General features: G+C 46.0%; 1 protein-coding gene across 2 annotated transcripts in view; it reads left to right on the top strand.

The window, feature by feature from the left end:
* Positions 1-2,836: 2,836 nt before the first annotated feature.
* The window catches only part of acmsd (aminocarboxymuconate semialdehyde decarboxylase), a 40,258-nt gene continuing 26,572 nt past the window's right edge, over positions 2,837-16,522 (top strand). The window contains exons 1-4 of one of the 2 annotated variants that reach the window (XM_078228129.1): positions 2,865-2,974; positions 3,295-3,419; positions 7,300-7,344; positions 7,847-7,943. In XM_078228129.1, coding sequence (XP_078084255.1) covers positions 7,859-7,943 — 85 coding nt within the window. In that variant the 5' untranslated portion in view covers positions 2,865-2,974; positions 3,295-3,419; positions 7,300-7,344; positions 7,847-7,858. Of the gene's footprint in view, positions 2,975-3,294; positions 3,420-7,299; positions 7,345-7,846; positions 7,944-16,522 lie in introns of both variants that reach the window. The other variant, XM_078228128.1, reaches the window with a different exon arrangement.

The following is a 16,522-nucleotide window of genomic DNA, read 5'->3' as shown; positions in this document are numbered from 1 at the left end:
CATATGGACCCTCATTCTTTTCATGCCAGCATATACCCCCCCCCCCCACTCAACTCCATGGCACTTTATAAGCCTGATGCAAATTTATTGCCAACTCATGCCAACCCATGCCTCAACTCTTCACCCTTTGCCTTTGCACCTGCTATGCCAACTCACCCAGTATCTATTAGAGGCACACTTCATGTCCCATACTGAGTTTAAATAAAATAAAGTTCCAAGTGTCTACTGCGGACTTTAATCAGAAAAAAATAATTCATTAAAAAAATTACTACCTTCCTTCAACTGCATTCTCCTTTGCAACAAGAAACATTTAACTAATTGCATAATCGCTTATTAAAAACAACTATTGCAATTCCTAGTTCCACTTCAGAGTCCATAAACTCTTGGAGCTGTCAATCAAACTGAAATAGCAGGCACCCTACTATGATCATAGTCTGGTGTGAAATCAGTCATGCAGCGCAAATCCAGTAATGATAATCCTAAGCCTTATGTCAACAGACAGAGCGAAATAGCAATCAATCGTTTTAACACACCAGTCTTTGCAAAGAATCACAGGGAAGGAGTTTTAAATGTTTTGGCAGTTTGACAGCTTCCTTTCATCATTAATCTTGACATTTTTGACAGTTATTTATGAGTTCCAATTGTTCCAATTAGTTTATATACCTGTTATGATTCATGCATACTTTTAGAAATCCCAAAGGGCATATGACCTCTCTAAAGGGTACCTCACCTCCCCTACAGGGTCCTAACCTCCACCAAAGATCTCACAGAACCATATCCAGAGTGATAATTCAGCTCTCCAAAAGGTCACAAGTGCAGGCAGCTTCTGATTTTTACAGGCAAAAACACATGTTTGCAAATCCCGTTCTGGGTCCATTCCCACCCCTCCAAAAATTATAGGTGTTGTGCCATTTTTGCAACAACAGAGAGGCTCTCCATCATTGTGAAAACCCAGGCCTGTGATCGGATGGCTGAAACGTGCCTCCCCCAGAAGATCTTGTTTTTTCAACTCCCAAATGACCAATATTCCAGGGAAGGGCACAGAAAATGCTTCAAAGGCACTAGAAAGCTCTTCCTGAAATTTGAGAGCATTAACATTAATGACTGGGAGGAGATTGCTACCAATCGTTCAAAATAGCAACAGCTTGAGCAATGGAGTGGGAAAGAAATGGAAGTGTATCCTGCACTCCACAATCCCCCACCTTATCCTGCCCGATGTGTCCAAAGGTTTCACTGGCTGTCTTGTCTGGAGACAATACACATCTTTTTAGCCTGTCTTGATGCTCTCTCCACTCACATTGTTTTGTTTCTTAAAGACTTGATTAGTTGTAAGTATTCGCATTCCAACCATTATTCATGTAAATTGAGTCTGTGTCTTTATATGCTCTGTTTGTGAACAGAATTCCCACTCACCTGAAGAAGGGGCTTAGAGCTCCGAAAGCTTGTGTGGCTTTTGCTACCAAATAAACCTGTTGGACTTTAACCTGGTGTTGTTAAACTTCTTTCTGTGTTTACCCCAGTCCAACGCCGGCATCTCCACATCCAAAGGTTTGCCAGTGAAGAATCATTCCATTTAATCACATGCAGAGCCATGGCAGACACTTGTAACCCTGAATAAGTGTCATCCTCAAATCGAGGAACAGCTAATGATGATGATGGGACAGGATGCTGGGGCATAGCAGGCGTTCCTTCCAGCCGCCATTGTGCCACAAGTGTTAATGCCCTTTTGTCTGTATGTAGCTCCTTGTGTACTCCATGGAGATCAATGCTCATACTCTGAACGACTGATCCAGGCTATTTGAATGAGCTATAAATGCTTTGCAGAGAATTTCTCTGCTTTTTCATGTACTGGAGGTGATGCTGCACGAGGCTGTCCATGAGATGGACCTTTCTGTCATGGCTGGAGCTCACAACATCAATCCCCTGAGACATATAGTGCTCATCGCCATGTTGGACTCCTCCACTCACATTGTCTCAGGGAACTCCACTGGGAACTCCACTAGATGCCGGCACATCAGCTGCTGTTGATCCAATTACTCTGCCCCAAACTCCTGAGGCAGACCTCAATGCGAACTGGGGCATCATTTTCACTGTCCTCCCTCGTCTGAGGCAGGGTGTGCACATTTTTCTCTCACTCTGACACCTCTTCATGCACTCTGATGCAGTGCCTTTCATCCAGTGCCACCAACTCTAAAACATGCACACCATCTCTATCTTTCATGACTTCCCTTGCAACCAGCACTGTAGGTGAACCTGCACCACATGGACTACCGTGCTTCAAGATGGTGGCTCAACACCATCTTCTCAAAGGCAATTAGGGATGGGCAATAAATGCTGGCCTAGCCAGTGATGCCCACATCCATGAAAGAATAACTTTTTTTAAAAAGCTAAATAAGTATCTCGTGGCCAGGAACATGAATTTCCCAGTCCTCCCCTTCTTTGAGTCAGGTCTCTGTTATTACTGCTATATCATTGACCCATGTATTGACTTGTGCCATTCTGTTCTCTTGCATTTTCTTATATTGCAATCCACAATTTTGGAAATAATCCAAAGCTATCTGTATATCTGTCTGCACTCTTCATTTTATTTAAATATCCCTACAATCACCCTAAATTTTGAAGTGTGAACATTAGTTGAATATGCCACATTAATTAGTTATGCAAGCGATAGGTTTATGATAATTAAAACACATTCCTTGTTTGTGCTTTCAGTTACAAATGTACATGTTACCTCCACTTCTATCTGTACTTTGCCCTTTGATGATTGATTTGTAGTTAGTGAAAGTTTATGTGAGCTCTGATTGGCGACTGTACCAGTACACCTCTCGAAGGAAGGTGGGAGTTAATTGAGTAAGCCATTGGTCTGTATCCAGAGAAAAGTGTCCGATTTTAAAGTTGTTCTGCTCGTTGTACAAGAATGAAGATAGACTTACACTGCCACATTCTGCCCAAGGAATGGCCCAATCTAAAACAGGTGCAGTTACCTCTTTACTGCTTTTGAGAAATAATTGAACGGTAGGGTTTTGATTTGATTTGGTTTATTATTGTCACATGTATTGGTATACAGTGAAAAGTATTGTTTCTTGCGCGCTATACAGACAAAAGCATACCGTTCATAGAGTATATAGGGGAGAAGGAAAGAAGAGGGTGCAGAATGTATTGTTACAGTCATAGCTAGGGTGCGGAGAACTTAATATAAGGAAGATCCATTCAAAAGTCTGATGGCAGCAGGGAAGAAACTGTTCTTGAGTCGGTTGGTACGTGACCTCAGAATTTGTATCTTTTTCCCAACAGAAGAAGGTGGAAGAGAGAATGTCCAGAGTCCTTGATTGTACTAGCTGCTTTTCCGAGGCAGCGGGTTTCATGTTGAGCAACAAAGGAAATAACGTCCCGAAAGTAAAGATCAAATAAATACAAATGTATGTAAAACACCAAGGGGGCAATTTTACCATTATTTGTCTGAGTGTTGGCGGACTCGAAACGGGGAGAGTTTCAGATCCGTCATTTGGGTCTGTTTTCAGGTTCCCCCCATTCGCACTCTGCTTGCAAAATTCTGAGTGAGCCTGTTGCTCGCTGCAGAAGCCTGTGGGTGGGGCTTAATGCGCCTGAAAGCCTGCAGAAGGAGGTCGTGCACATGTGCTGGCCTTTGATGCTGAATAGCAGTAGCAGGGGTCTGACAGAAACGAAAGCTGTCAGGCCCCTGCTCGTGCAGGCAGCAATCGCGGGAGCCCGCAGCCCGAGATACAGCCCCCGCCGACTCCCCCCACCGGCCAGACCGATTGCGGACACCCTTCCCCCACCTATCGCGGCTCTGCTGCCCTCCCCCCACTGATCGCTGCAGAGTGGCAGCGGGCCCCCTCATCCTCACTCCCATTGATCCCTGCAGAATGGCAATGGGCCCCCTCTCCCTTCCTCCCCCCCCCCATTGATCCCTGCAGAGTGGCAGCAGGCCTCCTCTCCCTCCCTCCCACCAATCACTGCTGAGTGGCAGCGGGCCCCCTCTCCCTCCACCACTTGCTGCAGAGTGTCACCGGGCCTCGCCCCCATCTCTTCCCCCACCGATCGCTGCAGAGCGGCAGCGGACTCCTCCCTCCATTAGCCCTGCCCCCACTGGCCCCTCCCCATTAGTCAAGCCCCCACTGCTCCCTCTCCTTCTGGCCCTGTCCCACTTGCTCCTCCCCCATTAGCCCCACCCCTGGCAGTGCCCAGTGGGCACTGCCCAGGTGCCAGACTGGCATTGCCCAGGTGCCTGGGAGGCACTGCCAGTCCGGCACTGCCCAAAGGGACACTCACCCCTTTGCCCTTGGCCCCCCCATGGGGCCTCAATGGTCTCCGGTTCCACCGGCGAGGCCAAGTCGACTGCTCCCAGTTGATGGGGAGCATGTCTATGCCTCGCCGGCGAAAACCTCTCCCAGCGAGGTCATAAAGGGGGGTGATCCAGACGATTGAGCGCCGGGCTCGCTAAGCAGATGTTAAACAGCATTTAAATAAATTTAAATACATTAACCTGCCTCTCGCCCATTTCCGGCCAGAGGCTGACTGCGCTGGAAATCTGGCGCTCATAAAATGGCAGCAGTCACGAAAACCAATTGCGCGAATTTTTTTACGCCCCACTTTACGACCGCGACACACCTGAAAACGAGTGCAATGCAATGGTAAAATAGCCCCATCAAGGGCCTCTATAAGAAGCCTAATGTGAAGGTAAACATTGAATAGTCCGTGGACGAACCTGCATTTAATTGGTGGTGTCACTGGTAGAGGCAAAACATAGGTAACAGATGGATAAAATTTTCAATCTGGTAACAATTTGTTCAAGTCAGATGTTAATGAGGCAATGTATTGGCAGTCTGCACAGAGGCTTAACCAGTTTTGATATATTAGCATTTTTGCGTGAGGGTGAGAATAAAAATAGTATTATGGAGCCAATGAGCAATTATCATGGCATCAAATTTCACCTGAATTTTACCAGCCTACTGCGGGCACCAAAAGGACATTCCACCTTACCTTGCCGGCTTGGTGCTGTGGAAAATTGACCAACTTATACATGTAACCAACCAGTAAATAGGATATGGTGCCTTACCAAATTGAGAGAGAAAGATATATATAGATATATGCAAAGAAATGCCTTTCTATGCCTTTTAGCTTTGACAAAGGGTCATCTAGACACAAAACACCAGCTCCTTTCTCTCCTTACAGATGCTGCCAGACCTGCTGAGATTTTCCAGCATTTTTTCTTTTGGTTTCAGTAGTGAGCGAATCCTGCATTGTAAGAGGTACCATGCTTTAAGTGAAACATTAAACCAAAATTCCTGTTGGAGGGACGTAAAATAAAAGCCCATGCTATTAATGAAGGGAGGACAAGAGAGCACTCAAAATTAAATATAAATGATGATGAAAACACTCAGCAGGTGAGGCAGCATCGGTGGCAAGAGAAACATAGTAAAGGGTCCAATTGCTCACAGGATAGAAGTGAGGCAAAGCAATAGAGTTAGGAAAAACCCTTCAAGACTGGGGACTTGAAAGCTTTAAGTCCTTACAGGAAGGGCTGCATTACTATATTGCAACAGTGTGATCAGGCCATGACTAGATTACCCTGTCCATGGCCTGTTTTCTGCACTTTAAAATTTAAAGGTGTAGGAATGAGGTAGTGTTATAAGCACATAAGAACTAGGAGCAGGAGTAGGCCATCTGGCCCCTCGAGCCTGCTCCGCCATTCAATAATATCATGGTTGATCTTTCTGTGGACTCAGCTCCACCTACCCACCCGCTCACCATAACCCTTAATTCCTTTACTGTTCAAAAATTTATCTATCCTTGCCTTAAAAACATTCAATAAGGTAGCCTCAACTGCTTCACTGGGCAGGGAATTCCACAGATTCACAACCACTTGTGTGAAGAAGTTCCTCCTCAACTCAGTCCTAAATCTGCTCCCCCTTATTTTGAGGCTATGCCTCCTAGTTCTAGTTTCCCCCGCCAGTGGAAACAACTTCCCTGCTTCTATCTTATCTATTCTCTTCATAATCTTATATGTTTCTATAAGATCTCCCCTCATTCTTCTGAATTCCAATGAGTATAGCCCCAGTCTACTCAGTCTCTCCTCATAAGCCAACCCTCTCAACTCCAGAATCAACCTAGTGAATCTCCTCTGCACCCCCTCCAGTGCCAGTATATCCTTTCTCAAGTAAGGAGACCAAAACTGTCCACAGTACTCCAGGTGTGGCCTCACCAGCACCTTATACAGCTGCAACAGAACCTCGCTGTTTTTAAACTCCATCCCTCTAGCAATGAAGGACAAAAAATTATAGACTGATCAACTGAGCCTTAACTCTACAATGACCCTCTTTCACCGATTGTGAGGAGTTAAAATCAAAGCCAATGTTTCTGGTCAATGATCTTTCATCAGAAACGGAATGTCAACAACTTTTAAGGAAATACAGAGCCAAAAAAAGGAGGGAGTGATTAAATGACCAAAGGGCTGATGGTGTAAATCGTAGAGGGTGGTGTTGGGATAAGAAAAGTAACAAAAGTCTGAAGGTGGTATGAATGCTTGTTATAGAATAGCAGAGTGCAAGGGAAGCAGAGAAAATCTGACAATAGAGGAAAAGGCTCCCAAGGCCACAAAGTGGTAGAGAATGATAGGTAAACCCCAGGGGTGATGAACACTTTGTCAGCCATATGTTCCTTGGGGCATCCTGACCCCAAGCACCAGCCGAGACCTCCTCCACTCCCACTGGCTGTAGTGCAGCAGTCCTCCAGAAAATGGGGCATGAGGATCTAAAGATGCTAAATTGAATATTGAGGCAGGAAGGTTGTAAAGTGGCTTTAATTGCCATGTTTGCCTATAGCAGCAGTTAACAACAGTAGCTACACTTCAAGAGTAATTGATTGGTTGCAATGCACTTTGGGATTCATGAAAAATGTTGTATTTGCTACAGTATTTGGAGGGGCGGTGGCACAGTGGTTAGCACTGCTGTCTCACAGCGCCAGGGACTTCGTTTAGATTCCCGGCTTGGGTCACAGTTTGTGCGGAGTCTGCACATTCTCCCCATGTCCTGCGTGGGTTTCCTCCGGGTCCTCCGGTTTCCTCCCACAGTCCAAAAGACATGCTGGTTAGGTGTATTGGCCGTGTTAAATTCTCCCTCAGTGTACCCGAAGAGGCGCCGGAGTGTGGCGACTAGGGGATTTTTACAGTGACGTCATTGCAGTGTTAATGTAAGCCTACTTGTGATTAATAAATAAACTTAAACTTAAGTTATGTCTACCTATATAATTTACAACAGTTTTTTTTTATTTTGCCAGAGATATGGATATGAAGGTTGGGTCCAACTTCACCATCACTCTCAGGTGAGATTATACAAACTCTAAAGTGCAGTGAATAACTGCTATTGAGTTAATTAAAGGTTTGAGGCAGGGAAAATTAAATGTAGCTTGACTTTGGTTCATTCGGTAATATCCATAATTGTGTGAATATATATTTTCCATTTTGTCTCCATTTAATTGCTATAATGAGTCTTATAATATTTTATTTATATTTCTCAATTGTCTTATAATTCTGCGTGACACTGCTGACTCCTGCTGTTTCTCTGGCTCTAACAAGAATGCGTTTAACTGTCTGCTCATCAGATTTCTCCATAATATCACTAAGGTTGCTGAGTGACCAACCTGCTATTAGTACAATTCAGCTGGAGGTAAAGCTGCAATGAAATTTGCACCAAATTCATTCCAGGTCAGCACACGACAGCCAGCCTCACAATTTATCCATTCCTGATTACCCAATTCCTACATGCAGTAGTGATAGTAAACTACGGGCTTATATGGCCAATTAAAATCTGCTGTTTTCAAAAAGGGGGAAGCAAAAATGATGAAAGACAGCAACGTGTTCAGAGTGGTACAGGAAAACTGCTGGGATCCACAAGTTCGAATTCGAGAAATGGATCAATCAGGTAAATTAAGATCCATTATATTATGCTGATAATTTCTCCAAATCCATCCATCTAGAATTAAACAGTGGTTTGTTCATCAGACTGTATTTTTGGAGTTTACAATGAATCATATAAAGAACAAAGAACAATACCGCACAGGAACAGGCCCTTCGGCCCTCCAAGTCCGCGCCACTCCCTGGTCCAAACTAGACCATTCTTTTGTATCCCTCCATTCCCACTCCATTCATGTGGCTACCTAGATAAGTCTTAAACGTTCCCAGTGTGTCCGCCTCCACCACCTTGCCCGGCAGCGCATTCCAGGCCCCCACCACCCTCTGTGTAAAATACGTCCTTCTGATATCCGTTAAAGGATGTTACATTAGGACTGGAGGCTACAACACACTCTAAAGACAGGTCTCCGCTCAATAGCCATTGCAAACTTATTGTCTTACCTGTCTGCTACTATGAAGATAAGAGACTTGATGGATCCAGTTATGATGGATCAGCTGGTCCTTTTCTATTTGGCATTTCCGCAAGTCTGTATGTTCACATTCCACTGAATATTTTGCTACTACGAGGTTAGTACAGCCCAAGATGCACCCAGGATTGTTGCTTGAAATGGCTTGTTGACTAGCTGAACTCATCTTAGGCTATGATATGTAAGGAACAAAATTAGCCAGGGTTTTTAGCTCTAATTTCAGCCTGGTGATCCTGTTGGCAAATCGACATGGAAAGATGCTGAAAAAGAGCAGGGTGAGAAAACTGTGGGGCACTGACCCAGCTACACCAAGAGAGCAAATTCTTTAGTGAGAGAAAGTTGGCATAGAGGGCAACCGCAGACACTGCTGCTGCCATGCCTCTGTTGTCCTTGTCCATCTAGCAGCTGGAGCCCGTGGCTCTGGGAGGCGTTGCTGAAAGGGAGGCGATGGCCTAGTAGTATTATCACTAGACTATTAATCCAGAAACTCAGCTAATGTTCTGGGACCTGGGTTCCTGCCCTGACAAATGGTGGAATTTGAATTCAATAAAAAAAATTTGATTTTATTTGATTTGATTTATTATCGTCACATGTATTGGTATACAGGGAGAAGTATTGTTTCTTGTGCGCTATACAGACAAAGCATACCGTTCATAAAGAAGGAAACAAGAGAGTGCAGAATGTAGTGTTACAGTTACAGCTAGGGTGTAGAGAAAGATCAACTTAATGCAAGGTAAGTCCATTCAAAAGTCTGATGGCAGCAGGGAAGAAGCTGTTCTTGAGTCGGTTGGTGTGTGACCTCAGACTTTTGTATCTTTTTCCCAATGGAAGAAGGTGGAAGAGAGAATGTCCGGGGTGCGTGGGGTCCTTAATTATGCTGGCTGCTTTGCCGAGGCAGCGGGAAGTGTAGACAGAGTCAATGGATGGGAGGTTGGTTTGCATGATGGATTGGGCTACATTCAGGATCTTTTGTAGTTCCTTGCGGTCTTGGGCAGAGCAGGAGCCATACCAAGCTGTGATACAACCAGAAAGAATGCTTTCTATGGTGCATCTGTAAAAGTTGGTGAGACTGGAATATCTGGAATTAAGAATCTACTGATGACCATGAAACAATTGTCGATTGTCGTAAAAAACCACCTGGTTCACTAATATCCTTTAGGGAAGGAAATCAGCTGTCCTTACCTGGTCTGACCTACATGTGACTCCAGAGCCACAGCAATGTAGTTGACTCTCAACTGCTCTCCAAGGGCAAGTAGGGATGGGCAATAAATGCTGGCCAGCCAATGATGCCCATGTCCCATAAATTAATTTTAAAAAAGGTACCTGTGGAGACCAGCAGCAGTGCACCTATCGTATGGCACACATTTGTCAACGGGTTGGTGGTGAAGATTGGCATCATATGAACATCACCTACAACATAAGTGCTCACAAACCATCTTTCTTCTTTACGCAGAACAAATTAGCGCAGAACAAGTACAAGAATGAGGATGAGAGAGGACATGCCCGTTCTCTGACCCCTCTTTGAGTATGAAGAGCGGGTTGCTGAACTGGCAGGGGAGGACCATGACCGGTCCTGTGATAGCGACGAGACCAGCCACTCCCAGCCATCCAATGAGAAGCATACTTAATCTCTGCACTAAAACCTGAGGGTGATGCTGGTGCAATATAGGAGGCAGCACATAGTCCGAGACCAGAGGTAGTTTTAAGGGATCTATGGTTATATTGTTGGATAATAGAATTAAGGTATATATTTAAGTGAGTTTACTTTAGTGTTTTTGTGTAAGAAAGGGTAAAACTCTAGTTAGATTCATGTTAAGTAAAGGTGTTTGCACGTATGGGAGTTTTTGGTTTCAGTTCAAACTGTGTCCGCATTGTGAGTTTATAAAGTGAAAAGTAAACACGAGTTTGGAGAAAGAAATGAGCTGTTGCTTAGCAACCAGAGGCACTTTCAGGGTAGGAAGAATTTTTGAGTTTACTTTTAACTGAATTCATCGCAGTTGGAGCTTAGCAGTGAGACAGAAGCTAACTCTCACAGCCCTGCTAGAGATAGGATAATAAGAAGTCTCACAACACCAACTCATTTTGGTAGGACTAATTTAAATGTGGATTACAGGGTCAAAGGTAGGGTTCTGAAGACTGTGGAGGAACAGAGAGATCTTGGGGTTCATATCCACAGATCTCTAAAGGTTGCCACTCAAGTGGATAGAGCTGTGAAGAAGGCCTATAGTGTGTTAGCTTTTATTAACAGGGGGTTGGAGTTTAAGAGCCGTGGGGTTATGCTGCAACTGTACAGGACCTTGGTGAGACCACATTTGGAATATTGTGTGCAGTTCTGGTCACCTCACTAATAGGAAGGATGTGGAAGCGCTGGAAAGAGTGCAGAGGAGATTTACCAGGATGCTGCCTGGTTTGGAGGGTAGGTCTTATGAGGAAAGGTTGAGGGAGCTAGGGCTGTTCTCTCTGGAGCGGAGGAGGCTGAGGGGAGACTTAATAGAGGTTTATAAAATGATGAAGGGGATAGATAGAGTGAACGTTCAAAGACTATTTCCTCGGGTGGATGGAGCTATTACAAGGGGGCATAACTATAGGGTTCGTGGTGGGAGATACAGGAAGGATATCAGAGGTAGGTTCTTTACGCAGAGAGTGGTTGGGGTGTGGAATGGACTGCCTGCAGTGATAGTGGAGTCAGACACTTTAGGAACATTTAAGCGGTTATTGGATAGGCACATGGAGCACACCAGGATGATAGGGAGTGGGATAGCTTGATCTTGGTTTCAGATAAAGCTCGGCACAACACCGTGGGCCGAAGGGCCTATTCTGTGCTGTACTGTTCTATGTTCTAACACCAGGTTAAAGTCCAACAGGTTTATTTGGTAGCAAAAACCACATCATGACTACCAGAGATAGGATAGCCATACAAAAAAGTAATGAGCAAGGAAACTAGTTCCAGAAACTGGATAATGAAAAGAGGTTTCCATAAAGATTGAAGTGAAGAGAAAAACACTGGAATTTGAGCAGGGTAATGTTCATTGAAGTTGAAGACAGAACTGGAAAGTGCAAAGCTGATGAGGTTGGCTAGAGAAAAGCCAGGTATCTGAAGAAATCATAAGGTTTGGTGTCCTTTGTAACTGTAGTATTCTGTTTGGGAGTGAGTGCCTGAGAAATCGTGTGAAAGCTTGAAAGTTCCTGGTATTCAAGACGAAGGAATGCTGAAAGTAGAGTTGGGAGTCCTTAGAGACAGATCCTTGCTGAAACCAGCTGAAGAAAAACATCATTTGTAAGAAGATTCTAAAGCTTGTCTTTTTGGAAGTGGAGTTTGGAAACATTGGTGTGACAATCATCTGGGGGAATTTAAGGTGAAATCCACAGAAGATCAATTGGGTGGCATCTGCCACTTGTTTCAGAATGGGTGTTGTCTTGAGATGGATAGAAAGCTGGCTGGCAGACAGGAAGCAAAGAGTTGGCATGAATGGATCTTTTTCCGATTGGCAATAGGTAGTAACTAGTGGGGTACTGCAGAGATCGGTGCTAGGACCCCAACTGTTCACATTATATATATATGAATGATTTGAAAGAGGGAACTGAATTTTTTATCTCCAAGTTTGCAGATGATACAAAGTTGGTGGGAGAGTGAGTTGTGAGGAGGATGTAGAGATGCTTCAGCGTGATTTGGATATGCTGAGTGAATGAGCATATGCATGGTAGATGCAACATAATATGGATAAATGTGAAGTTATCCACTTTGGTGGCAATAATAGGAAGTCATATTATTATTTGAATGGGTGCAAATTGAGAGAGGTGAATACTCAGTGAGACCTTAGTGCCATTGTGCAACAGTTGTTGAAAGTAAGTGTGCAGGTACAGCAGGCAATAAAGAAGGCAAATGATATGTTGGCCTTCATAGCAAGAGAATTTGAGTACGTGAATAGGAATGTTTTACTGCAATTGTACAGGGTGTTGGCGAGGCCACACCTGGAGTATTGTGTGCAGTTTTGGTGTCCTTATCTGAGGAAGGAAGTCCTTGCTATAGCGGGAGTGCAGTGAAGATTTACCAGGCTGATTCCTCGGGTGACAAGTCGGTCATAGAAGGAGAGACTAAGTCGGTTAGCATTATATATATTGGAGTTTAAAAGAGTGAGAGGGGATCAAATAGAAGCTTATAAAATTCTAATAGCAATAGACAGGGTGGATTCAGAATGTTGCCAATGGTGGGGAGCCCAGAACAGGGCATCATAGTTTGAGGATAAGGGGTAAATCTTTTACAACTGAGGTGAGGAGAAATTTCTTCACCCAGGGACAGGTGAATTCACTACCACAGAAAGTAGTTGAGGCCAAAACATTGTGCGATTTCAAGAAGAAATTAGATATAGCTCTTGGGGATAAAGAGATCAAGGGATATGGGGGGAGGGCAGGATCAGGTTATTGAATTTGATGAATTGCACAGCAGGCTTGAAGGGCTGAATGGCCTACTCCTGCTTCTATTTTCTATGTTTCTATATCTGCCCATAGTTAGCCTATTGGGTTACAGGGATTGTGTGTTTACTGAGAACTTTATAGCATAAGATATATCTTGTAACCCGGGTTATCCTTAAAATTTGTGTACATTTGTGAAGATAGATGGGGGTGAAGCAGTATTGTATTTTCATCAAACCTTTCATGTTTTTTGTTAAAAGCTAACTGTCAGTCCTGTGGCTCTGTTCACCCATGGTTTTAAGATCTTTTGAGCTAGGGATCTATTGCAGGAATTTCCTGTCCAACTGGGATCATAACAAAAGTGAGGGCTCTTGCAGGATTTAAAACATGGAGAAAGGGTTGTTGGATGTTAATTAGTAATAATTCACTGGAATATCTTGAAACGTGGAAAGCCAATTACCAGGTGTCGAATAGTAAAACTTGGTCTTGGATTTATTGTTATCATGAATCCTTAAAAAAAAGAGCAAGTGGAGGTACTGAGGTACTGGACATAGGAATTGGAGTTACTGTGAAGTATATTGTATGGGTTAGAATCCAAAATGGTGCTGGAAATTGGTAAGACTTTTCTAAAGATGGAAGATGTAACTCTGACTGGTTTACAGAAAGTAACCAAGAGTCAGTATAGGGCGACACGGTGACACACTGCTGCCTCACAGCACCAGGGACCGGGTTTGATTCCCGACTTGGGTCACTGTCCGTGCAGGGTCTGCATGTTCTCCCCATGTCTGCGTGAGTTTCTCCGGATGCTCCAGTTTCCTCCCACAGTCCAAAAGACTTGCTGGTTTGGTGCACTGGCAATGCTAAAAACAATTACCCCTCAGTGTACCCAAACAGGCGCCGGATTGTGGCGATTAGGGAATTTTCACAGTAACTTCATTGCAGTGTTAATGTAAGCCTACTTGTGACACTAATAAATAAATAATATAGCTGAATTGGCAGTGTGGTGGACTTCAGTTGTGCCTTTGTCCTGCCTGGACCACTGTTGTTGTGTTTGTCATGCCTGGACACATCCCCTGCCGGCTCGGCTCCCCTTGTCACCTAGTATAAAGGTGGCTGTCTCCTCCCACTTGTTCAGTCGGGTCGGTTACCTGTTGGGATGTGCTCCTGATTCTGTTATGAATAAAAGCCTACAGTTGTATTGGCACACAAGTAGTCTTTTGCCTAATTGATAGCGCATCAATTTTATTCATAACATTTGACCGACATGGAGCAGCTTTTAAAACACGACAAGTTAACATTAGACCCTCAAGAGGTCGGAGTCTCTGATAAATTTGACCATTGGCTGGACTGCTTTGAAGCATTCATCGATGCCGCTGCGGTCGTTGACTCCGACAGCGATAAGCTCCACGTGCTCCGCACCCGGGTAAGCGATGCAGTCTACGGTATCTTCCGGGACACTACTACATACGTGGACGCTATAGAACTCTTAAAAGGGCAGTTTCGAAAGAGCCCTAACGTGGTCTACGCCAGACATCTCCTGGCTACTCGCAAGCAGCAGCCAGGAGAATCGTGCGCCCAATTTCTGTGCGCCCTGCGGGATCTAGCTCGAGCTTGCAACGGTAAGGCTGCTTCAGCAGCTCAGAACACGGAGGACCTGATCTGGGACGCCTACGTCGCGGGTGTTGAGTCTACTTACATTCGGCAGCGCCTGCTTGAACAGGGTGGCCTGGATCTCCAGAAAACGGCCACGATGGCTGAATCGCTAGAAGTGGCCTCCCGCAATCTCGGGGCCTACCCCGCATCCCGTTCCAGCGATGGTTCCACCGCGACGGCTCTTCCAGCGGGGCCCAAATGCTACTTTTGCGGCCTATCCAAGCATCCTCGGCGTCGCTGCCCGGCGAAGGATGCGATCTGCTCCGGATGCGGTAAGCTAGCCCACTTCGTCAAAGTCTGCCGGGCGAAGCTGATCGCGAAGCCGATCGCGAAGCCTCGTGGCGTCACGTGTGTTCCGCGGGCGCAGCCATCTTTAATGCAGTCAGCGGCTGCGCGCGAATCACCATTATCTTGCGGGCCAACGGTTCACTTTAATTACGGACCAGCGGTCCGTTGCCTTTCTGTTTAACACCAGGCAGGGGCAAGATTAAGAATGACAAGATCTTGTGGTGGAGGATTGAGCTCTCCACCTACCGATATGACATCATGTACCGGCCTGGTAAGCTCAATAAGCCCCCAGACACCCTGTCCCTTGTTTACATGTGCCAGCGCCCAACTGGACCAGCTAAAGTCCCTCTATAACGATCTCTGTCACCCGGGTGTCACCAGATTTTTCCACTTCGTCAAAGCCCGTAACCTGCCCTACTCCCTCGAGGAAGTCCGGTCGATTACCAGGCAATGCAGGGTCTGTGCAGAGTGCAAACCGCAGTTCTACCGGTCAGGTGGGATGCACCTTATAAAGGCCACTCGCGCGTTTGAGCGCCTCAGCATTGATTTTAAAGGCCCCCTCCCTTCCTCTAACCGCAATGTTTATTTTTTGAATGTCATCGATGAAAACTCGCGTTTCCCTTTTGCCTTCCCCTGCCCGGACATGACCACGGCTACGGTGATTCGGACCCTGAACACGCTCTTCACCCTGTTCGGCTTTCCATCCTATATTCATAGCTACCGTTGGTCCTCATTCATGAGTGACGGGCTGCAGCAGTACCTGCTCGCCAAAGGCATTGCCTCCAGCCGCACCACTAGCTATAACCCCAGGGGTAATGGTCAAGTAGAGCGGGAGAACGCAACAGTCTGGAAGGCTGTTCTATTAGCGCTACAGTCTAGGGGCCTTCCGGTCAGCCGTTGGCAAGATGTCCTCCCGGACGCATTCCATTCAATTAGGTCACTCTTGTGTACAGCGACCAATAGGACCCCTCACGAGTGGATGCTCACTTTTCCCAGAAAGTCCTCCTCGGGTACTTCGCTCCCAGCTTGGCTGATGTCCCCGGGGCCCGTTCTGCTTCGGAAGCATGTCCGGACCCATAAGGCAGACCCATTGGTCGAGGAGGTCCAATTGCTCCACACTAATCCTCAATACGCTTATGTAGCATACCCTGACGGGCGGGAAGACACGGTCTCTATTCGCGACTTGGCACCCGCAGGTGCCCCTGAGGCCACCACGTCCCTCCGCCCCACTGTCCCTTGTGTTGTGCGCCCAGAGACCGCTACGCCCCTCCCCCCTTCAGTCCCAGTCTCCCATATTGTGCACCCAGAGCCCACTACAGCCCTCCACCCCCCCAGCCCCAGTTCCCCCTGTTCTCCATACACCACCAGGGCCACAGCTCACTCCTCTCACCTCTATGCACAGCTTGCTTGAGTCGCCGGTGCCGTCGCCACGCAGTACCCGACTATTGGACGGGACGACGGATGGGTCCGCCTCACACCACCTGGCGCCTCCTCTCGACGCTCAGTGCCTGGAGCTTGGGCTGACACTGCTCCCTGCTCGGACGACTCTGCAACCTGCCCTACGACGATCGCGCCGGCGGATCAAGCCACCAGATCATCTGGACTTGTGATATTGTTTCCGCTTCACCCCGTGTTGTTTTTTTTAAAGGAGGGGTGAATGTGGTGGACTTCAGTTGTGCCTTTGTCCTGCCTAGACCACCGTTGTGTGTTTGTTATGCCTGGACACATCCCCTGCCAGCTCGGCTCCTCCCCTTGTCACCTAGTATAA

This window comes from Mustelus asterias, chromosome 14 (assembly GCF_964213995.1).
Source record: "Mustelus asterias chromosome 14, sMusAst1.hap1.1, whole genome shotgun sequence".
NCBI lineage: Eukaryota > Metazoa > Chordata > Chondrichthyes > Carcharhiniformes > Triakidae > Mustelus > Mustelus asterias.
The sequence above is the reverse complement of the archived record's forward strand: the minus strand, read 5'-3'. Positions and strand labels throughout refer to the sequence as shown.